Source organism: Gossypium arboreum, chromosome 2, assembly GCF_025698485.1.
Source record: "Gossypium arboreum isolate Shixiya-1 chromosome 2, ASM2569848v2, whole genome shotgun sequence".
Taxonomy (NCBI): Eukaryota; Viridiplantae; Streptophyta; class Magnoliopsida; order Malvales; family Malvaceae; genus Gossypium; species Gossypium arboreum.
The window spans coordinates 10,362,875-10,389,242 of NC_069071.1; the positions used below are offsets into that span (position 1 = coordinate 10,362,875).

At 35.1% G+C, this 26,368-nt stretch overlaps 1 protein-coding gene across 1 annotated transcript; it reads right to left on the reverse strand.

Annotated features, from left to right (window-relative positions):
- Positions 1-505: 505 nt before the first annotated feature.
- On the reverse strand, positions 506-21,899 carry LOC108466373 (cytochrome P450 89A9-like). The gene is made up of 3 exons (XM_053022037.1): positions 21,802-21,899; positions 2,333-2,424; positions 506-1,579 (listed from the first exon to the last, which is right to left on the reverse strand). Exons 1-3 carry the CDS (start codon positions 21,897-21,899, stop codon positions 744-746), a joined length of 1,026 nt encoding a protein of 341 aa, XP_052877997.1. The 3' UTR covers positions 506-743.
- Between the last annotated feature and the right edge of the window lie 4,469 nt (positions 21,900-26,368).

Consider the following 26,368-nt stretch of genomic DNA (forward strand, 5'->3'; position numbering starts at 1 on the left):
ATCGGTATATGATTATTTACTTTTAGTTTTAACTTGAATTTTAAATATCTGTATGATTTATACATATGAAATATGAAATTTTTCCCATTTTCCATTTTTTTAAAATAAGAAGAAAAGGAACAAGAAATACTTGGATAACATCTTCATCTCGATCGTTGCAAAGATAAGCCTTACGTCGTCGACTTCTGGCATTCCCCATGGGCTCTCTCTCCTTGGCACTGGCCTTGTCTTCCCTTCTCTCTGCCAACACTTTATTTTTTTTTCTTATGTATACTCTTAAAATATATCAATATTTTTGTCAATGATTCAGCTTTGACTGGTTTTATTTTTCCTTTTTCTTCCTTTGTTGTACAGGGAAGGTCTTGTTTAATCATCTTAGTTGTTTCTGTCCACTGGGTTGTGTGCTTTGGCCTTATTGGGCAGCTGATGGTGTTTTTTATTAATAATAAGCCAGTGTTTTATTTTTTAAAAAAAGGAAAATCTAAAAAAATATAGTTAAAATGCTTTAAAATAAAATAAAACAATTATAGTATATTATATTATTGTTACAAATTTTTAATATAACGACAAGACTTATAACTAAGTATAACAAAATATTTAAAATATGACTTAATATGATAGACCAAAAATTAAGAAAAATCAGTGGACATAGATTCTAGGAGCGATTTGGACCTCTAAAGGATTCTGCGTTAAGGCTGTGAATTCATGTTTTTCAGTCAAATCCACACCTTCTCTCTAACTCTTTAAAATTGAAATGCCAGACTAAGTTTGCCACAAAATACTTCAAGTGAAGCATTGCCAAACGATATGCCGGACACATCCTTTTCCCTACCCCAAATGGCATCATTTTTTTCTTCCATCATCGCCTTTCTGGCTTTTATTAAAGGTACCATTAGCTTTTCCTGATCCTGTCGAAGCTGACGAAGCTTTTCACATCGCTTGTGAAAGATAAATTTCCCCAAACATAGAAACAGATTGAGTACTTTGAATTCGTCAAAACTCGATTGCAGGCGTCGCTGCAGGTTCTTGATATCTTGAATTTTTATGTCTTCAAGCTTCTCACCAAAACAAACAAAAGTGAACAAACTGAAGAGTGCATGCTGTATATGATCCCTTATTTCAGTGGGATGATATTCATCAGATGATAAGAGAGACTTAAGGCGGTTGATGAGTGCATCCAAGGCCCATTTACGTGCAGCTGCAAAGGATGCTATCCGCGAAGTATGCAGGATATTATAGGTAAGATTACGGTGGAGCCGGAGCCATTTAGGGCCATAGAATGCCAAGGTGATGTTGTGTTGATCACAGCTGAGGAACATTTCTGTGGCAATTGCTTGGGGACGGTCAGCAAAGATGGCACCGTTAGCAATCAAAGCCTGATGGGCAAGGGAGTGACTGGCAATAACCACTAAGGGCTTTGAGCCTATATACAGGGTATAAATCGGACCATATATTTCATGTAAGGAAAGAGAAAGGGCCTTAACACGTGAGAAAGGCTTGACAAGCAACCATAGAAGGTTGCCGAAGAATGGAATTGTTTTGAGGGGGGGGGGCTTGGGGGAAGCTGGTGACTTCTTTTCTTAGTATAACGATTGAGAGCAACAACAAAGAGAGTAGTAGAGAAGATGAAGGCGATAAAGAGAGTGAAGAAACAAGGTCCCATTTCTCAAGAGGATTGACAAATCCAACTATTTTGAGGTTTCACAATTATTTGAGTGGACGAAAATTTATAAAGATGAAATTGGTTAAATGTTTTCATCCTCGTCTTAGTTTAACACAAAATTCACCAGAACTTAAAGCAGAGTTACCAAGTGAAATCCTTTTTCCACGTTAATTAATTTGATCTTCGTTTTAAATTAGACATGGTTAACATGTGTTAAGGAAAAACTAGGCACGCAGATCTATATCCTCTTTCTATACAATGTTACCTATTTAGTGTTTTATTTTTTTGTGCTTAAAGGTTATTTGGTTATTAGGTTAAATGAATAGTTAGGTAGTGCAACAAAATTAATAAATAAAACTTTCATTAATTTTGATTGACATGAACAATTTTGATTATATATCGCAACAACTTTTGCCAGTTCATATATAATTTTTATCAACATCTTAATTTTTTTTAAATATGCTTTAGTTATTGTAATAGGCCCAATTTGTTCGGGCAAAAAAAAAATAATAATAATAATAAAAATAGTAAACAGTTCAAGTCCAAATTTTACAAGCCCAAAATAATAAAAAAAACTAGCCCAAAAAATACAAAGCCCGATAGGCCCAAAACATTTAAAATTTTTAGAAACCCTAGGGTTTCTATCCAGCCCTTGCGCCGCGCCGTTGCCTTCACGTGCCGAGTCAGCGCACTCGTTGCCCGAGGTGGCCTTTCTTGCACCAAAATGGTAGGCTTCCTCGTCCGTTGACTCCTCCCTAGACCTGTAAAAAAAAAAAGGAAGACAGAGCACGAAACAGAGTAGAAACAATAGAAAGCAAATAGTAACAAAGACTTTTTGTAATCGGCTATAAAGCCAAGAAAAAAACAGATTGTATTACACACACAATAGCAATAAAAAAACCGAATTCAAAGTTGAAAAAAGGTGATCTTTTTTTATTTTGTTTGTTACGAATTCATTTTATAAATAAAAATATAAAAAAAGGGGAAAAGGATTAAAACTTACCTGTTTCTTTATATCGCGCCACCGTTGGAGGTTTCCTCTATTCGTGAAAGCCCCGAAAACCCTTTGGGATCTCATTCGGGCTTCGAAAGAAAGGTATCAAGAGGCCATAAATTAAGAAAGGCCGGATTTTTTTCTCCTTTTTGGAGTTTTCCCCCTTAGATCTATACCTAGGTTGTAAAAGGGGATAAAAAAGGGGACTTTTGGCATTTTTTCGGCCTTCGGGAGCGGCAGTTGATGAATATTTTTGATAATTTTTACGTTTTTGAGATCGTTGCTATGTTATCTACAAAACCCATGCTTGAATTTTTTATTTTGATGAATATTTTGAGTTATGCCATTGATGAATATTTGAGCTTTGTGATGTCAGTTGATGAAATATGAAAGATATGTTTTGTATTGGAATTTTTGATGATTTTGAGTAATTAGGACTAAATTGAAAAAATAATAAATTGAGGGACTAAAATGTGAAATAAATGAAATATATGGACTTGTATGAACACAAGGAAGATTCAGCCTGAGCATGGTGTACTCAAATTTTGCATGTTTTGTGTTTTATACAATTTGGACTAAATTGTAAAAAGTGTAAAATGTCAGGGTAAAATGGTAACTTACCCATTTATGTGTTTTTGGACTAAATTGAGTGAAAATATGTTTGAATGAGTTTAATTTGAATATGTTTAGATCAAGAACCAAAGAAATCGGATTTGGATCGGGGGAAAACTAAAGTTGTCGAATAGCCGTCCCGTTCCGATTTTCATCGTCCGAGGTAAGTTTATAAGCAAATAGATGTTGTTTATTTTAAATAAATACGATTTTATTATGCTGAAATGAATTATGTGAAGTGTATATGTTGTTAGCCTAATGTGAATATGATAGGGAATTATGTTTATGAATTCGTTCCGACTGAGTTATGATATCTGAAAGTCCTGTACGAACCTTAGGAATAGCTAGGATACATATGTCATGACATAGGGTTTGATATGTGTTTTCGTGTAAGACGACGTTTGGGACTTTGGCATCGATATATGTGGTTACATGTAAGACCATGTTTGAGACATCAGCATCATATTTGATTCGTGTAAGACCCTGTCTAGGACAGTAGCATCGATATGAGATTGCATGTAAGACCACGTCTGGGACATTGGCATTGTTCGATATATGTGATTATCTGAGTATCCTATTCAATTTTGAATGGTTCAATGGGCAATGATAAATTGTGTTCGAAGGTGTAAAACGAGCTAAAACGATCTGGCATGAGTTAGTTGATCCCTTGTTTGAAGTTAAGGTAAGTTGGCCATTTAATATGTTATGCTAATTTTACAAGTTATTAATGTGAACATATGAATATTTGAGTAGTATATTAGGCCATATACTATGAATATGTATTTGATGTTATCTTTTGATTCATGAGTATAAGTGTACGAGAGTAAATGTACTTTGTTAATATATTTATGTACATTCATTTCCACCTAAGTTTATATGTGAAAGTATATGATATACATGAAATTGTAAGTTTGAGATTTAATGGGATTATGATAGTATAGTTTGGTTTGGTTAAATGAGTTGATTATGTTTTGAGATGTTTATTTTCTTATGACTTACTAAGCTATGATAGCTTATTGTGTGTACATGTTTGCTTCTATTTTATAGATTTTGGAGTCAAGTTACGAGTTCGGGGATCGTTAGCAAAGTCTATCACACTATCAACTATTTTCGGTACTTTATAAGTTGAATTCGAACTTATGGCATGTATAGGCTAGCCTTTGTGTTAGTTTATTTTGATTGAGTATGTATATAAAGCCATGCGAATATGGCTAAGTATAATGTTTAAGTTAAAGCAAATTTCGGTTTTGGTATATATATATATATATATATATATATATATATGAGTGAGGTGTTTGATATATATGTTAATGGTTGTATAATTATGGTTATGGTTTAAGTCTATTTTGAAAATATCAATCATGCTATATGTGTATGCTATATTTGGAATATATAAGATGATATAGTCATGTAGGTTGATAGGATTAAAAAGGTGAAAAGTTTATATATATGTAAATGACCATGATTTGAAGTGTGGATATTCGGTTGTGGAATGGAATAGATTTAGATATAAGTTTATTATCTTTGTTCATTGATTATAAATGAAATGTTAAGCATAATGAATAATTTTTGAAATGACTATGTTTAGATTGGAAAATAAGGTGAATAAATTTTCGGTGGATGTAAAATAATTGAGGTGTTATTTATTTGATGATTAAATTGGATTGCTTTGGCTATAGTGATTTATATATAGATTTAGCCGAATATGTGGCTATCAAATTTGTTTTTGAGTATGACTTTTGTTTATTTAATTGATATGTGATAGTAGCATGTTAAAACAAATTTGAGTTGATATGCTATATATGCTGGATGAATAGCTAATATGTATTATATATTTATATATGATTGATATGTTAGTGTGAAGGGTAAAATAATAGGTTTGAATATTCAGTTTGGTTATTGAAAATGTTTCATAATTGTAAAGTGGTTGAGCATAGTAGAAGTAGACAACAAATAAAGAATATGTGTTTGCATGTTATATATATATATTCGGTTAAAGATTTAGCAAATGACCATATGAATAGTAATTTTGATTTTTAATAATTAAGTTGGTTTTGATTTAAATTATAATAAGTCTGCATGTATGTTTGATTTTAAGTAATGAATAATGTGATGTTTATATCCATACGCTTATACCCTACCATTTAATAATGATTATGGTTGTATGTTATTTAATTTATGTGTAACCTATAATAATTGATTTGATTTAGTATATATTCAGTTGTGATATTTTAAGATGATTAATTTCTATGTGTATCTATGATTATCTGAAAGTTGTGTTTAGTTTGGTAATACCTTGTAACCCCTTTCCGACTATGGATACGGGTTAGGGGTGTTACATTTGATTGGTATCAGAGCTATAATTTAGTCGATTCTAGGACTAACGTAGTGCGTATGAATCTAGCTATACATGCCATATTATATACTGTGATAGTGTGATGACTTATGACATTTGAAAATGTGTTTTTGTATAGTAAGTGGATCTTGACAGAGCCGTAGTTGATGATGTCTAGAGTATAACGCCTACTCCCACGTAATGGACAACGCCTGTTAATTCTCGATCGACTTCGAGTAACCAAGAGGGAGAGGCTAAGCAAGCCTTTTATCAAATGATAAATGACTAGTTTACTCAGTATATCCGGACGAATCCGGCTGTACAACAACCTCCACCCTTGATTAATCCTTCTCTGATACTTGCTATGCCTCAAGTGAGTGATCTGTTGAGATTACATAAGCCTCCTGTTGATAAAATCAGAAACACGAGGCTGAAGAATTCAGAGCTACTGATGATGATGTTGAACGAGTTGAATTCTAGCTTGATAATACTCTCCGCGTGTTTGATGAGTTATCTTGTACTCCGGATGAGTGCTTAAAATGTGCCATGTCTTTGTTATGAGACATCGTATATCACTGGTGGAATACTCTAGTATCGGTGGTTCTAAAAGAAAGGTGACCTAGGACTTCTTTCAGACTGAGTTCTGTAAGAAATATATCAGTCAGAGTTTCATTGATAAAAAAGGCAAGGAATTTCTTGAGTTAAAACAGGGTTGCATGACTGTGACAGAATATGAACAAAAATTCGTGAGACTCAGTCAGTATGCCCGAGAGTGTGTTTCAACCGAAGCCATAATGTGTAAAAGATTTGAACACGGGTTGAACAAAGACATTAAATTGCTAGTTGGCATACTTGAAATAAAAGAGTTCGTAGTACTGGTTGAGCGAGCTTGCAAAGCTGAAGAGCTTAGGAAAAAAAGAAAAGCTGACCTTGAAGCTAGAGATTCACGTAAGAGATCATCGAGTAAGTAATTTCAGTCGACATCCAAGAGGTTTCGAGATGATTTTAGCCGTTCTAAGGCCACTTCTGGTTATTCCAGACTGGATCGGGATAGACCACCTATGAGCTCGAGAGCTACTTCAGTAGCTAGTGTTGGTAATGTTAGATCGAATCAACCCAAGTGTAAACATCCTGGCAGTTGTAGATTGCATGATCGGTCCTGTTTTAAGTGTGGATCGATCGATCATTTTGTTCGTGAATGCCCTGAGTTAGCTGAACAAAATCCAGTACGGAATACGAGATCGGGTAACATTGCAGCTCGAGGTAGACTACCCAGAAATATAGGTAATGTGAGTAGCAGTCAGAGAGGGATTAAAGTTACAGCAGTTAGATTCGAGGCTCGTGCACCTGCTAGAGCTTATGCTACACGCGCACGCGAGGAGGCTTCTTCCCCAAATGTTATTACTGGTACATTCACTCTCTATGATACTAGTGTAATTGTATTGATTGATCCTGGTTCGACTCATTCTTATGTGTGTGAGACTTTAGTATTCAGTAAGACTTTGCCTGTTGAGTCTACTAAGTTTGTGATTAGAGTATCAAACCTCTTGGGCCGATGTGTTCTGGTTGGAAAATTGTGTAAGAATTGTCCTTTGATGATTTGAGATTTGAGTTTTCCGACTGATTTGATGTTGTTGCCATTTGAGAGTTCGATATAATTCTGGGTATGGATTGGTTGACTTTGCATGATGCTATTGTAAACTGTAAAAGAAAGACTATTGATTTATGATGTCAGAATGATGAGATTATCCAGATTGAATCTAATAATCTGAATGGTTTACCAGTAGTGATATCTTCGATGTTAGCTCAGAAGTATGTGAGAAAAGGATGTGAAGCTTACTTTGCATATGTGCTTGATAGTAAAGTGACCGAAAGAAAGATTGAATCAGTACCAATTGTGTGCGAGTATCCGGATGTGTTTCCTGAAGAATTATTGGGTTTGCCACCTATTTGAGAAGTAGAGTTTGGTATTAAGTTAGTACCGGGGACGACTCTGATATCAATAGCTCCATATAGAATGGCACCTACTGAATTAAAAGAATTGAAAACTCAGTTCCAAGAATTGATAGATAGAGGTTTTGCGCGACCGAGTTTCTCTTCCTGGGTTTCATCAGTTTTATTTGTGAAAAAGAAAGACGGAACTATGAGAATGTGTATCGATTATAGACAGCTAAATAAGGTGACTATACAGAATAGATATCCATTGCCACGGATTGACGATCTGTAAGGGGCTACAGTGTTTTCAAAGATAGATTTGAGATCAGGCTACTATCAGTTGTGAGTTAAAGACTCCGATGTGCCAAAGACTGCTTTTCGAACAAGGTACGAACACTATAGTTTTTGGTTATGCCTTTCGGACTTGCTAATGCACTTGTTGTTTTCATGGATTTGATGAATCAGATCTTCAGACAATATTTGGATCGATTTGTGGTTGTGTTCATAGATGATATTTTGATCTATTTCCATGATGAAACCGAGCATGCCGAACATCTGAGATTTGTGTTACAGACTTTGCGAGATAAACAGTTGTATGCGAAGTTCAGTAAATGTGAGTTCTAGTTACGCGAAGTCAGTTTTCTTGGCCCTGTTGTATCAACATCAGGTATTCAGGTTGATCCGAGTAAAATTTCAGCTATACTTGATTGGAAACCTCCGAGAAATGTATTTGAAGTCCGAAGTTTTCTGGGACTTACTGGTTACTATAGACGGTTTGTGAAAGGTTTCTCCATGATTGCAACCCCGAAGACAAAGCTATTACAGAAAGATGTTAAGTTCAAGTGGTTAGAAAAGTGCTAGAAAAGTTTTGACAAGTTGAAAGTCCTGTTGACCGAAGCTCCAGTGCTAGTTTAGCCAGAACCGGGTAAAGAATTTGCTATCTATAGTGATGCATCTTTAAATGGTTTGGGCTGTGTTTTGATACAGGAAGGAAAAGTCATAGCTATTGTGTTTGACTTAAAGATATGGCGTCACTATCTGTTCGGTGAGAAATGTCATGTTTATTCTGATCATACGAATTTATGATTGATTACCATCCGGGAAAGGCTAATGTTGTTGCTGATACTCTAAGCAAAAAATCACTGTTTGCTTTGCGTGTAATGAATATGCATATGGCCATGTTTGGTGATGGTTCGATAATAGCTAAATTAAAAGCAAGACCGTTATTTGTTCAATAGGTCTATGACGTAACACCCCTAACCCGTATCCGTCGTCGGATTAGGGTCCTGAGGTATTACTACACAAAAGCACAACTCTGAACATTCACACAAATCATATTTATAAATATATAAACGAATGTTCAATTAATTGTCAATCATGAATTTATTAATTACATAATATAAAAGTACTAATCATGAAATCAACATTATAAAGACATTTGAATATCTAGTAAACATCAATCATTTCAATTCATATTTCTATACATGTATAAATTAAATTAAATAAAAATCTAGCTGTAACACCCCAAACCCGGCCCAGACGTTGTGGCCGAATCTGACGTGCCACATTGGAGTTGAAAACCCATGTTCCGTTTTAGTGTTTTAAAACCATACATTTTATTAAGTTAACAAAGTGTATGGAAGCTGGGCACCAGGTAGGTATCCGAGACAGAGGAGGTGAGCCATGAAGGTCGCTTAAGTACCAAGCTCTTTAATTGGATCCAATCCTAGACATGCCTACAACCATAGCCACACTTTGTTATATCGAGTTTAAATTTGTTTAAGTGGGCGTCTTTGATAAATCGATTAATCGTGGTGTTGAGATATTTTGAAAACAAGTATCATTTGGAAAACACGTCCTAAGTCTAGCCCATTTGAATAATTATTAACCAATTTTAAAGTTATTAAAATTAAAATAATTCGAAAAGAAATAAAAGGAAAGTTAAAATTGGCCTTATTACAACCCAAAAATAAATAATAATTAAAGGAAATTAAATGAAAACCAACACTTATTTAAAAGTCCAAAGACAATCACCGTGGCCACTCTGAATCCCCTCCGGCCCAAGTCCTCACATCAAGGCTCACCTGCAAGGTTAAGGAAGGGGGGTAAGTTTGGAAACTCAGTGTGCAACAAGCCCCTTTCAGAGCCCAAAACAATAACGGCCTATTGGGTCTAAGCCCAAATCCAATCTCAATCATGCACTGGGCCGTAGCCCTTTTCGTATTTCATATTTCATAATACTGGGCCGAAGCCTTTTCATATTTCATATTACTGGGCCGAAGCCTTTTCATGTTTCATATTTCATATCTTGGGCGAAGCCTTTTCATATTTCATATTCTTGGGCGAAGCCTTTTTATCAGAAATCAGTATGGCCCTTAGGCCCATTTCAATGTCACATATAATTTCAATGATGAATGCAACCCATTTGGGAGACTACTCAACCCACCATCCGCTACTCTCCACCGTACCAACCAACACACCATGTGGGATTAACTCGACCCACCCCGCCAAACTCTCCAATTGGCAAAGATAGTCGCTTTATCATATAACCGAGGCCTAGCCTCTTTTAATAATCGGGGCAAAAGCCCTTTCAATAATCAGGGCATAAGCCCTTTTATAACGGGGCATAAGCCCTTTTGATAACTCGGGGCATAAGCCCTTTTGATAAGCGGGGCATAAGCCCTTTTCACTTCCTCCATCCATATAAAACCCAACCCAATGCATTTATGATTACCTCATGTGCATATCATACATATCATGTGCATAGCGTACATTTCATGTGCATATCATACATACCATATTTATCAAAATCCCATGTATTAAAATCATACATAAACCCTAGGGGTATAATGGTCATTTTACCTAGGGGCAAAACGGTCATTTTCATATTATAAGGGTAATCTCGTAATTTTACCAAAATTAGGGTTTCCACGTTCATTAACGATTACTAACAATCCATGGGTGCAAACAGTGATTCGGCCCATTTTAGCGAAATCGAGTTATTGGGCCTAAAACCCTAATGGGCCCTACTTAGCCAATTTCGTCATCTAGGCCCATTTAGCCTATATTCCATAACGGTTTTAACAGTCTTATCATGCCATATAACAGATTTCTTTTCTACCAATTTTACCCAAATGGGCCCGAAGCCCAATGGGCCCCACTTGACCCCTCGAGGCCCAACTTACCAAGAACGCCAAAATCACATTCTTACCGCTTTCCATCGTTCTCGATCATCATCTCATCGATCCTAACTAACTAGTGAGCGTTAACTTGCTCACAAGTCCTCGAAATGCCGAATTTGGCATTTGACTTTTCGCATTTATCACTTTAAGCTATGAAAAGGGTTCGTTACACACCGATTTGCGATATTCCTTGACGAGATCTCCTATGCGATTTCTCCTATAATCAACCACTTATAGATTAGACCATGTTAATATTAAACCAAATCGAAAACTACCTATTATCATCACTTACACATTCACCACCATCCACAATGGCCCTTGGGTTCATACCTTTGCAAGTTGATGGTTGATGACTAGATTTAGTCACTCCGATGATCCAAGCTTTTCACACTCCTCGATCGGTAGCCTTTAATCCTCACTAGCACCAACAAACCAAATAACACCAAAAACCCTTTTAGCCTTAGTCGACGAGGGTTTTCACTTTTCTTAAACCACAAGATACAAATGGAAAGAAGGTTCGAATACTTACCAAGAGATCTACTCGTTGAAGAACGTTCCAAATACCTTCCTACCCCATATCCGTTGTGAATCCAACTTAAACGTGCGTGAAAATAGATCTAAATATTAATTCCGAATCACTAAAATATGAAGCTTTGACTTTTCAAGAAATATTAAACTAAGCTATTTAGAGGTTAGTACACACCGTTATGGGTTGAAGTTGAAACGTTTCCAAAATCAATCGCCTCGATAACCACCACCGTCACTCAAACTTAACTAATCCAATATCAATATATGTAAATCCTAAGCACATCACCATACGGAACATAAGGGCATATTCGTCATTTTACCATACAGGGTATTTTGGTAGTTTTACAAATTGAGGGTATTGCGGTAATTTCACAAACCAAGGGTATTTTAGTAATTTTGTAAATCGAGGTAAAACAAGAATTACAGAATCGAGGGTAAAACGATAATTATGTAAATCGGGGTAAAATGGTAATTATGTAAATTAGGGTAAAACGGTAATTCTATAAATCGAGGTAAAATAGTAATTCAGAACCGAGGGTAAAACAGTAATTACGTAAATCGAGGGTAAAACGGTAATTTTACAAATCGAGGGTAAAACGGTAATTCTATAAATCGAGGTAAAACAAGAATTACAGAAATCAAGGGTAAAACAATAATTAGAACCGAGGGTAAAACAAGAATTACGTAAATCGAGGGTAAAATAGTAATTACAGAACCGAGGGTAAAACGGTAATTCTATAAATCGAGGGTAAAGCGGTAATTTTACAAATCGAGGGTAAAACGGTAATTCTATAAATCGAGGGTACTTTGGTAATTTTACAAGTCGAGGTATTTCAATAATTTTACTGTGTCGAGGTATTTCAAGTAATTTCACAAATTAGGGGTATTTTGGTAATTTTACAAACTAGGGTATTTTGGTAATTTTACAAACTAGGGGTATTTTGGTAATTTTATAAACCAATGGTATTTTAGTAATTTTACAAAGCGGGTATTTTGGTAATTTTGTAAACCAAAGTATTTTAAACATGGATAACAATACTAATGGCTCTAAAGCCCATTCTCACCCAAATGGGCCCACACTCGTGTGGCCCTTTTAGCCCAAATCTAGCCACAAATATTAGATTCACCTAGCCTAGCCCAAATTTACTACACAATCAAACAACTTATCCAATTGGGCTTGTAGGCCCATTAGGCCCACATGACCCCTTTCGACCCATCATGCCAAGTAGCCATCCTACAGCCTAGAATAGTAAGAAATACACACGATAGGAGACTGGAGTTAATCCACACTCCGAGCACTCTTAGCCGACGCCCAACCCAAACGAGCACGCCATACAGCGAAAGGGATCAGCCAAGAAAGGTACATTTACTCTCTTCATGGTTCCCTTTATTTAAAGCCAGCTTCACAACCACTCTTATGTTAGCTTCCCGATGTGGGATCCCTCCAACATTAGAGTTTAAATTCAACACCAACTCTTGCCGCCCCCTGTTAGCAAAATAAATGCTCCTTGCTTGCCATGGGATTCGAACCTATGCCTCCCCTTAAATGCTCCACACGCTACTTGCCACTAAGCCACAAGGCTTTTTGTGTCATATTTTATCCCCAATTAATTATAAGGTCTAAAGGCCAAAGTCCGTGTTCCTTTAAAAAAAAACAAAATAAATTGCAAGAGCCAAGGCTTGAACCCAGGCTCCCATACAACCTTAATGACACCACAACCACTAGACTACAAGCTTCCTTGTGTCATTTATTTAACACAATAATTTAAAAACCCTCATCCAAGCATCCAGGTTTTTTTTTCACTTAATACCAAAATTTTTGCTAAAGCCCAAGTTTGAACCCAAGATTTCTCCAACACTTCTCAAAGCCATTAACCACTAATAGCAAACATTTAATTGTTTCATTTCATTGCACAATTAAATACCTATATACAACCTCCTTACGGACCCCCACTCAAGGCCCAATACTTCTAGGCCCAAATTCGGGGTGTTACACTAGCACATGGCATTTTAGTCATTAACTTATACGGCATTAATAATTTCACGAATGGTCAAATATGTTTCATTAAATAAATAAAACCTTGTATGCATTTTAACTATAATGAAATGAGACTGTTTTCGAACATCAATAATGAAGCTAATCAAGCCTAGTTCACTTACTAAAAGTATACTTAATCATTTATTTATAGCTAACCATTTAATAACACAAGTAATGACTTGAAATGCACTCATTTTACATGCCAAAATGCATATACACAACTCGTCTCTTTTATCACCAATTCAGATATTTATACATTACATGAAACACATATAATATTGAATATCACCTGTCTAACAAATATTATACCCTAGTTAGCTTAATAACCATTATTTAGGTTAAACATATAAACCAAACTCCACCACATTACCTATCTTGACTACACTTTCTATATAGTCCAAACCAAGGTCAAATGTATACACAACCATAAGCATTATATTCAACCGTATTCAATAACTCATTTTAACAAAACATATCAATCAACTTCGCACTTATTTATATATATAAATGCCATAGCCGAACTAACTAATATACTTATGAACATGTATACTTATTTGTACTATGACCGATACATCATTTACTTAGATATAAAAATGCAATAACTGAATCATCAATCAATTTATTCAATACGTAAATCCAACATCACACCGAATGTACTTGTCAACCAAATTTATCTATTACTATCATCATAAGTCATAACCGAATCATTTTAACTATGAGTGACACAACAATATAATTCATACTATATATATACCGTGTCCGACCCTTTCAACCACATCCAAATTATCAAGCATCTTCAATGTACAAAGGCACATATCACGTATACTTCTATGCATGGATAACTTTAACCAAACCATTCACATACATCTCCTAAGTCATCAACCATTTTCAAGCTACATAGTACCTAACAAAAATATCACACATTCATAGCACATAACCTCATGACTAAGATGAACATAAACCATACTTAGCATAACCGAATTCAAACATAAAAGATTAGCCATTTTCGCATGGCTTAGATTACACACAACCAAAATTCAACATTTCAAAACGTAATCCAGCCTATACATGCCATAAGATCAAGTTCAACTTTTAAAATACCAAAACCATAAATAGTGTGATGAACTTTGCTGGCGATCCCCGAGCTCGTAACTTGACTCCAAAATAATCTATAAAACAGAAACACACATATACATAGAGTAATCTTTTGTAGCCTAGTAAGTCATAAGCAAATAAACTATTTAATAACATGAAAAATTTATTTGAAGTAAATCTAATTATACTTTCATGGTCGTATTAATCCAACATCACGTGATTTCACATATCGTATACTTTTGCATTTAGCTTTACCTAAAGCCGAATACATATATATAAAGGCTAACAAAATATCTTTCAATTTCAAAGCTAATTATCATTATTGTTACACATATACACATATACTCGAATCAAAATATAACATAGTATACATTTACATAACCATGGCCGAACATAATAGGCAAAGCACACATGTTCACATGAGTAACTTACTTACATTTATCAAGTAGGTGATAACTCAATTCATACCTGATTGTCTTAGCTCATTTTGTACAATTGATCACAACCTATCGTTGCCTGATGAACTATTCGGATTTGGATAGGACACTCAGATAATCACACATATCGTACATTGCCAACGTCCCAGACGTGGTCTTACATGTAATCACATATCGATGCCACTGTCCAAGACAGGGTCTTACTCGCATACATATATCGGAGTCACATATTGAAGCCATGGTTTTACTCGCACATCACATATCGAAATCCTATGTCATGGAATATGTATCCTAGCTATTCCTAAGGTTCATACAGGGCTTTCGGACATCGTAACTCAGTCGAAACGAATTCAGAAATATAGTAGCCAAGCTTATTCACATTCGGCTATTGCATATATAAATTTACATATTTCAATTCAGCATATATAATTCACATTTATTTAAAATTAAGTACGTCTATTTGCTTATAAACTTACCTTGGACGATGTAAAATGGAATGGGACAACTAGTCGACAACTTTCATTTCCCCTCGATCCAAATCCAATTTCTTTGGTTCTTGGTCTAAATATATTCAATTTAAACTCATTCAAACATATTTTCATTCAACTTACTCCAAAAGCACATAAATGGGCAAATTACCATTTTACCCCTGACATTTATACTTTTTACAATTTAGTCCCTATTGCACAAAACACAAAATATGCAAAATTTCATTATACCCATGTTAGGCTGAATCTTACCCATATTCATACAAGTCCGTATATTTCATTTATTTCACATTTAGTCCCTTAAATTATTAATTTTGAAATTTAGTCCTAATTACTCAAAATCATCAAAAACTCCAATACAAAACATGTTAATATAAAACATAAATTTCATATTTCATCATCAAACAACAAAAATCACAATCTCTCATCAATGTAATAACTCAAAATATTCACCAAAATATAAAATTCAAGCATGAGTTTACTAGTACTCGAAGCAACGATCTTAAAAACGTAAAAATTATCAAAAACCAACTAAGAACGAACCTTTAATCAAGCTTGGAAGGATGGCCGAACCTAGGTTTCTCTATTTCTTTTCTTTTGTTTAAGTTTCAGCAAGAAGAAAAATAATGAGCATGTAAAATGGCTTTGATTTTTATGATATGTTTTATATATTATTAACTTATATTATTAATTACAAAATTAACCTTAGTTAAAATTTTATACTATCATATTTAACATGTCCATTGCCGTCCACTAATACTAATGATGGCCCAATTACAACATAAAGGCTTCATATTATAAAGACATCAACAATTTGGTCCTCACACATTAAACTATCAAGTTTTCATTTTACGCGATTATGTCCTTTTATTTAATTTGACACTCAAACGACAAAATTAAATCACGAAAATTTCACAGATATAAATTCACATAAAATAAACACAAAAAATAATTTTTAAATATTTTTCTGACCCGGATTCGTGGTCCCAAAACCACCGTTCGGATTAGGGTCTAAATCTGGCTGTTACAACTCTCCCCCTTAAGGATTTTCATCCCCGAAAATCTTATTGGTGAATAGGTTCGGATAACGCTCTTTCATTGTATCTTCTGACTCCCATGTTGCTTCCTCAACTCTGTGTTTATGGCACAGTACTTTAACCAATGGAATTTTCTTATTCTGCAACCCTTTAATATCACGAGCCAGAATGCGAATCGGTTCTTCCTCATATGTCATATTGGACTTAATCTCGATCTCAGACGGACTAATCACACGTGAGGGATCCGATCAAAATCTTCGAAGTATTGAAACATGGAATACATTATGGATCTTTTCTAGCTCGAGTGGCAGCAACAGTCTATAAGCAACCGACCCGATACGCTCGATAATCTCATACGACCCAATAAATCTTGGGCTTAATTTGCCTTTACGTCCAAATCTGAGTATTTCTTCCACGGTGAGACTTTCAAAAATACTTTATCCCCGATTTGAAACTCTATATCTTTTTGTTTTACGTCCGTATACGATTTCTGACGATCTGATGCTGCTTTTAGACTTTCTTGGATCACTTCCATTTTCTGTTCAGTCTCTCTGATCAAATCGACTCCATGTATCTTATTTTCACTGAGCTCAATCCAATACAATGGTGTACGACATTTACGACCGTACAAGGCTTCATAAGGTGCCATTTTGATACTCGACTGAAAGCTATTATTATAAGCAAATTCAATCAGGGGTAGGTATCGTTCCCACATACCTTCAAACTCGAGAATGCAACACCTCAACATATCCTCAAGTATCTGAATGATTCGCTCGGACTGACCATCTGTCTGCGGATGCAAAGCAATGTTGAAATATAATTTCGTACCTAGTGCATCTTGTAGTTTCTTCCAAAATTGCGATGTAAACTTCGGATCTCTATCCGAAATAATAGAAATAGGCACACCGTGTAATCTCATAATCTGAGAAACATATAACTCAGCAAGCTTATCAAGCGAGTAATCCATACGAATTGGAACAAAATGAGCTGATTTTGTCAATCTATCCACAATAACCCAGATTGCATCTTTCTTGCTCGGTGTCAACGGTAAATCGGATACAAAATCCATCATGACTCTATCCCATTTCCACTCATTTATCATAATTGGCTGAAGCAATCCATATGGTACCTGATGCTTGGATTTTACTTATTGACAAATTAGGCATTTCGAAATAAAGTCAGAAATGTCTCGTTTTGTAATGCCCCGTACCCAAGACCGTCGCTGGAGTCGAACACGAGGTGTTAACAGACTTAATTCATTACTTAAACAGCTCAAACAATTTATTTTTAAAATTTTCAGTCAAGCTAGCAATCTGCATCACAGTCGCTTAAAAATTCATATCTTGAGTTCAAAAACTCTAAATCCAATTCTGTAAATTTTCCCTGAAACTAAACTCATATATCTATTTACTAATTTTTTTTCTAAAATTTTTGGTCGAGCAAATTAGTACAGTTTATTAGTTAAAATCTCCCCTGTTTCAGGGTTCGACTGCTCTGACCTCTGTGTATTACGAATCAGATATCTCCCTGTACAGAGTTTCAATGACTATGCCGTTTGTTTCTAATAAAACTAGACTCAATAAGGAATCTGTACATATAAAGAATAACTTCTAATTATCTTTGAACAATTTATGGTGAATTTCCAAATTCAGAACAGGGGATCCAGAAATCGCTCTGGCCCTGTTTCACAAAAATTTAAACATCTCATAAAATATAACTCATATACCTGTTTTGTTCCATCCATATGAAAATAGACTCATAATTCTTCAATTCCATATTTATTCATCATCTAATTGTATCTCTACTATTTTTAATGATTTTTCAAACTCACGTCACTGCTGCTGTCTGAATCTATTTTATGGTAAATTTTACCTATTTCATGGTTTCCATGAATTAGCTAGCAATTTAGCATACATAACACCAAATATGATCATGATTAGCCATTCCAACGGCTAATCATTACCAAGCATTTCCATACCACTCAATAACCATATCATAAGACCATATATACAAAATGATTATAATGCTATACATGCCATACTCAAAATATGCAAGCCATTATGCCAAGATGGTACACGGATAGTGTGAGCATGCCTCCGATCGTTCCCAATTTCTGAGCTGGCTTGTCAACACTACAAGGAATGAAAATGAGGAAGTAAGCATAAATGCTTAGTAAGCTCACATGCAAATAGCAAGTAACACAACTGTATAAGCAAACATAAAACATCATTTGCATAATCATCACCGAGACATTCATATCACATTTTCATTTATCATCTTACCATATTGTTGTTATATCGAGTTTTTAACCCGAGGGTTAAGTAGATACCTATTTAAAGTATTCATTTCACAACACTTACCAATACGTCCCTTTCATCTCGAGTATTCCTCTATTTGAGTAGAATTTTACCCGTTGAACACATCAGAATATAATTCGGATACATGGAAAGTTTGCACATAAGTGCCACATATGTAGCCAAGCTACCATGTAACCCGCCCATAAGTGAACTCGGACTCAACTCAACGAGCTCGGGCGTTCCCATCCATAAGTGAACTCGGACTCAACTCAACGAGCTCAGCTGCCTAGTTACATCTCTCGAACTCGGACTCAACTCAACGAGTTCGGACATTCGCATCCATAAGTGAACTCGGACTCAACTCAACAAGTTCGGATGCCCAAATATCCTAGTGACATGTCACTTGTATCCTAATCTATTCCTAAGGTTCAAACGGGATTTTCCTCGAACAGATCTCCATGCCATCTTAGTAAAATACCGAAACCAATACTCGGTAGCACTTTATATTTAACAAATAATTCACGAATTTGCATTTTATTCGAAAATAACCACAAAGCATATATTTCATGATAAAATCAGCATATCATATAATTAACATCAATAACTTAAAAATAACAATTATACTACATTATTTACACATGAACTTACCTCGTATGCGAAAATGGCTACTTTTACCATTTCGTCCACAACTTGGTATTTTCCCCATTTTAGCCCGAATTTTAGTTTTCCTTGCTCTATCATTTAAAATATAGTCTAATTAGGACTCACATTATTCAAATTGACCTAAACTCATATTTTGGCAAAATTACAGTTTTGCCCCTAAACTTTCACATATTTACACTTTTGCCCAAAAGCTCGTAAATTAAACTTCAGCCTATTTTCTTATGTTTTATGACATGATGATCATTTTTCCCTTCTATGGAAACATCAAATTCTCACTCTAACATGTACTTATGACTATTAGGTATTTTTACCGATTAAGCCCTTTTACTCGTTTTCACTTAAAACCGAGTAGTACAAGTTGTCTAACATAATTTAAAACCTCATATTCTATATAACATAATTTAAAACCTCATATTCTATCATAAAACACCAAAATACACAAATTTCACCTATGGGTATTTTTCCAAATATGAACCCTAGGTTGAATTATTGCTAGCATAAGCTTAATCGAGCTACGGGACTCCAAAAGCGTAAAATCATTAAAAGCGAGGCTAGAACGGACTTACAATCGAGCTTGGAAGCTTGAAAACCCTAGCCATGGTTTCTCCTTGCTACATTCGGTCATGGGGTTGAAGATGAGCAAAATTAGCTTTTAATTTTGTATTTTAATTCATTTTACCCTAAATGACCAAAATGCCCTTACTACTAAACTTTTCAAAATTCCATCCATGTCCAATTTTGTCCATAGACTTAGAAATTAGTAAAATTTCTATTTAAGACCTCCTAATTAATATTTCAAAACAATTTCATACTAGAAACTTCTAGAATGCAAGTTTTACAAATTATTCGATTTAGTCCCTAATTTCAATTTAAGCACTTTATGCATAAAATTTCTTCACGAAATTTTCACACAATCATGCAATCATATCATAGACCTCAAAATAATCATAAAATAATTATTTATATCTCGAATTTTGTGGTCACGAAACCGCTATTCCGAGTAGGCCCAAAATCAGGATATTACACGTTTTATGCCATGCCACCAGTAATACTGTTTCAGATCATTATACATTTTCATACTACCTGGGTGAATAGATAACCGACTGCTGTGAGCTTCACTAAAATCATCTGAATCAACTCCGTATTTCTCGGTACACATATTCTATTTCTGAATCTTAGGCAATCCTCAGTATTGACACATATTCTGTTTTTGAATTCTGAATCAACATTTGAATCACATTGAGCTCATTTTGCTATCAAATCATTATCAACTTTCTGGGCATCACCAATTTGCTGAACAAATAAAGGTCTTACTTTTAATTTAGCTATTATCAAACCATCTTTAGACATAGCCATATGCACATTCATTGCATGCAAAGCAAACAGTGATTTTAGATTTAGAGCATCAGCAACAACATTGGCCTTTCCCGGGTGATAGTCAATTACAAGCTCGTAGTTTTTTAGCAATTCTAACCATTGGCGTTGTCTCAGGTTCAGATCTTTCTGAGTCATTAAGTATTTCAGGCTTTTGTGATCAGAATAAACATGACATTTCTCACCGAATAGATAGTGGCGCCAAATTTTCAACGCAGACACAATAGCTGCCAATTCCAGGTCGTGTGTCGGATAATTCTTTTCATGTGGATTTAACTGTCTTAAGGCATAAGCTATAAATCTGCCTTCTTGCATCAAAACACATCCCAAACCATTTAAAGATGCATCACTATAGATAACAAATTCTTTACCCGATTCTGGCTGAACTAGCACTGGAGCTTCGGTCAAAAGGGATTTCAACTGGTCAAAGATTTTCTGGCACTTTTCTGACTACTCGAACTTAACATCTTTCTGCAATAGCTTTGTCATTGGGGCTGCAATAATAGAAAAACCTGTCACGAACCGTCTATAATAACCATCAAGTCCCAGAAAGCTTCGAACTTCAGAAACATTTCTCGGAGGTTTCCAATCAAGTATAGCTGAAATTTTACTCGGATCAACTCGAATACTCGATGCTGATACAACATGGCCCAGAAAACTTACTTCACTTAACCAACACTCACATTTACTGAATTTTGCATACAACTTCTTATCTCACAAAGTCTGTAACACAAGTCTTAGATGTTCGGCATACTCAGTTTCATCACGGGAGTAGATCAAAATGTCATCTATGAACATAATCACAAATCGATCCAAATACTGTCTGAATATCCGATTCATCAAATCCATGAAAATAGAAGGTGTATTAGTAAGTCCGAAAGGCATAACCAGAAACTCATAATGTCCGTACCTTGTTCAAAAAGTAGTCTTTGGCACATCGGAGTCTTTAACCCGCAATTGATAATAGCTTGATCTCTAATCTATCTTCCAAAACACTGTTGCCCCTTTCAGTTGATCAAACAAATCATCAATCCATGGCAACGGATATTTATTCTTTATAGTCACCTTATTAAATTGTCTATAGTCGATGCACATTCTCATAGTTCCATTTTTATTTTTCAACACTGGTGCACTCCAAGGAGAGAAACTTGGTTGCGTGAAACCTCTATCTGTCAACTCTTGCAACTGAGCTTTGAATTCCTTCAATTCAGTAGGTGCCATTCTATACGGAGCTATCGATATCCGAGTCATCCCAGGCACTAACTCAATACCAAACTCTACCTCCCGAATAGGTGGCAAACCTGATAATTCCTCAGGAAACACATCCAGGTACTCGCACACAACAAGTATTGATTCAATATTTCTTTCAACTACTTTACTGTCAAGTACACATGCAAAGTAAGCTTCACAACCTTTTCTCACATATTTCTGAGCTAACATTGAAGAAATCACTGATGGAAACCCATTCAGATCATTAGATTCAATTCGAATAATCTCATCATTCTGGCACCATAAATCAATAGTATTTCTCTTGCAGTTTACAACAACATCATGCAAAGCCAACAGTCCATACCCAGAATTATGTCAAACTCATCAAATGGAAAAAACATTAAATCAGTTGGGAAGCACAAATCTCGAATCATCAGAGGACAATTCCTACACACTTTGTCAACCATAACACACCGGCCTAAGGGGTTTGACACTTTGATCACAAACTCAGTAGACTCAACAGGCAGAGTCTTACTAAATACTAATGTCTCACACACATAAGAATGAGTAGAACTAGGATCAATCAATGCAATTACATTAGTATCATAAAGAGTGAATGTACCAGTAATGACATCTAGAGATGAAGCCTCCTCACGTGCGCGGATAGCATAAGCTCTGGCAGGTGCACGAGCCTCAAATCTAACTGCTGTATCTTTAGTTCCTTTTTGACTATTACTCACATTACTCGATTTTTTGGGTGGTCTACCTCGAGCTGTAGTATTACCCGATCTCGTATTCTGCACTGGGTTTTCCTCAACTAACTTTGGGCAATCTCGAATATAATGATCCATCAATGCACATTTAAAACAGGCTCGATCATGCAATCTGCAACTGCCGAGGCGTCGCTTGCAGCAATGTTTACACTCGGGTTGATTTGATCTGACATTACCCATACTAGCTACTAAGATAGCTCTCGAGCTCATAGGTGGCCTACTCTGATCCTGTCTAGAATAACCCGAAGTGGCTTTAGAACAGCTGAAATCATCTCGGAACTTCTTTAGTGCCGAATGGAATGTCTTACCGGATGTTCTTTTACGTGCATCTCTAGCTTCAAAGTCAGCTTTTCTTTTCTCTTTCCAGAGCTCCTCAGCTTTGCAAGCTCACTTAACCAGTACTACGAACTCCTTTATCTCAAGTATGCCAACTAATAGTTTAATGTCTTCGTTCAGCCCATCTTTAAATCTTTTACCCATTATAGCTTCGGTAGAAACACACTCTCGGGCATACCGACTGAGTCTCAGAAATTTTCGCTCATACTCTGTCACGGTCATCCGACCCTGTTTCAGCTCCAGAAATTCTTTGCGCTTCTGGTCAATAAATCTCTGGCTGATATATTTCTTACGAAACTCAGTCTGAAAGAATTACTAGGTCACCCATTCTTTCAAAACCACTGATACTAGGGTATTCCACCAGTGATATATGGTGTCTCAAAGCAAAGATATAGCGCATTTCAAACATTCATCCGGGGTACAGGATAGCTCATTAAACACATGGATAGTATTATCAAGCCAAAAATCAGTCCGCTCAGCATCATCATCATTAGTAGCTTTAAACTCTTCAGCCCCGTGTTTTCTGATTTTATCGACAAGTGGCTTATATAATCTCAGCAAATAACTTACTTGAGGTACAACAGCCATCGAAGATGGATTAGTCGGGGGTGGAGGTTGTTGTGCAGCAGGGTTAGTCCGGATATACTGAGTAAACTAGTCATTCACCATTTGGTAAAAGGCTTGTCTAGCCTCTCCCTCCTGGTTATTCGAAATCGGTCGAGAATCAACTAGAGCTGTCCCTTGCACGGGAGCAGGTGCTACACTCTCGACATCATTAGCTACAGCTCTATCGAGATCAATTTATTATATGAAAACATATTTTCAAATGTCATAAGTATCACACTGTCACAATATATAATATGGCATGTATAGCTAGACTCACATGCGCTACGTTAGTCCTAGAATCGACTAAATCATAGCTCTAATACCAATAAAATGTGACACCACTAATCCGTATCCGTCGCCGGATTAGGGTCCTAAGGTATTACTGCACAAAAGCACAACTTTGAACATTCACACAAATCATATTTATAAATATATAAATGAATGTCCAATTAATTGTCAATCATGAATTTATTAATTACATAATATAAAAGTACAAATCATGTAATCAACATTATAAAGACATTCGAATATCTAGTAAACATCAATCATTTTAAGTCATATTTCTATCGTGTATAAATTAAATTAAATAAAAATCTAGCACATGGCATTTTAGTCATTAACTTATACGGTATTAATAATTTCACAAATGGTCAAATATGTTTCATTAAATAAATAAAACCTTATACGCATTTTAACTATAATGAAATGAGACTATTGTCGAACATCAATAATGAAGCTAATCAAGCTTAGTTCACTTACTAAAAGTATTTATTTATAGCTAACCATTTAATAACACAAGTAATGACTTGAAATGCACTCATTTTACATGCCAAAATGCATATACACAACTCGCATCTTTTATTACCAATTCAGATATTTATACATTACATGAAATGCATATAATCTTGAATATCACCTGTCTAACAAATATTATACCCTAGTTAGCTTAATAACCACTATTTACGTTGTGGCCGAAACATATAAACCAAACTCCACCACATTATCTATCTTGGCTACACTTTCTATATAGTCCAAACCAGGGTCAAATGTATACACAACCATAAGCATTATGTTCAACCGTATTCAATAACACATTTTAACAAAGCATATCGATCAACTTCGCACTTATTTATATATATAAATTCCATAGCCGAACTAACTAATATACTTATGAGCATGTATACTTATTTGTACTATGATCGATACATCATTTACTTAGATACAAAAATGTAATAACTGAATCATCAATCAATTTATTCAATACGTAAATCCAACATCACACCGAATATACTTGTCAACCAAATTTATCTATTACTATCACATAAGTAATAACCGAATCATTTTAACTATAAGCGACACAACAATATAATTCATACCATATATATATACCGTGTCCGACCCTTTCAACCACATCCGTGTCTGACCCTTTCAACCACATCCAAATTATCAAGCATCTTCAATGTACAAAGGCACATATCATGTATACTTCTATGCATGGATAACTTTAACCGAACCATTCACAAACATCTCCTAAGTCATCAACCATTTTTAAGGCACATAGTACCTAACACAAATATTACACATTCATAGCACATAACCTCATGACTAAGATGAAAATAAACCGTACTTAGCATAACCGAATTCAAACATAAAATATTAGCCATTTTCGCATGGCTTAGATTACACACAACCAAAATTCAACATTTCAAAACGTAATCCAGCCTATACATGCCATAAGATCAAGTTCAACTCTTAAAATACCGAAACTGTAGATAGTGTGATGAACTTTGCTGATGATCCCCGAGCTGGTAACTTGACTCCAAAAAAATCTATAAAACAGAAACACATATATACACAGAGTAAGCTTTTGTAGCCTAGTAAGTCATAAGCAAATAAACTATTTAATAACATGAACAATTTATTTAAAGTAAATCTAATTATACTTTCATGGTCGTATTAATCCAACATCACGTGATTTCACATATCGTATACTTTTGCATTTAGCTTTACCTAAAGCCGAACACATATATATAAAGGTTAACAAAATATCTTTCAATTTCAAAGCTAATTATCATTATCGTTAACACATATACGCATATACTCAAATCAAAATATAACATAGTATACATTTACATAACCGTGGCCGAACATAATAGACAAAGCACACATTTTCAAATGAGTAACTTACTTACCTTTATCAAGTAGGTGATAACTCAATTCATACCTGATTGTCTTATAGCTCATTTTGTACAATCGATCACAACCTATCGTTGCCCGATGAACCATTCAGAATTGGATAGGACACTCAGATAATCACACATATCGTACAATGCCAACGTCCCAGACGTGGTCTTACATATAATCACATATCGATGCCACTGTCCCAAATAGGGTCTTACTCGCACACATAAATCGGAGTCACATATCAATGCCATGGTCTTACTTTCACATCACATATCGAAATCCTATATTATGACATTTGTATCCTAGCTATTCCTAAGGTTCATTTAGGGCTTTCGATCGTCGTAACTCGGTCAAAACAAATTCAGAAATATAGTAGCCAAGCTTATTCACATTCTGCTATTGCATATATGAATTTACATATTTCAATTCAGCATATATAATTCACATTTATTTAAAATTAAGTACGTCTATTTGCTTATAAACTTACCTCGAACGATGTAAAACGGAACGCGACAGTTAGTCGACAACTTTCATTTTCCTCCGATCCAAATTTGGTTTCTTTGGTTCTTGATGTAAACTCAT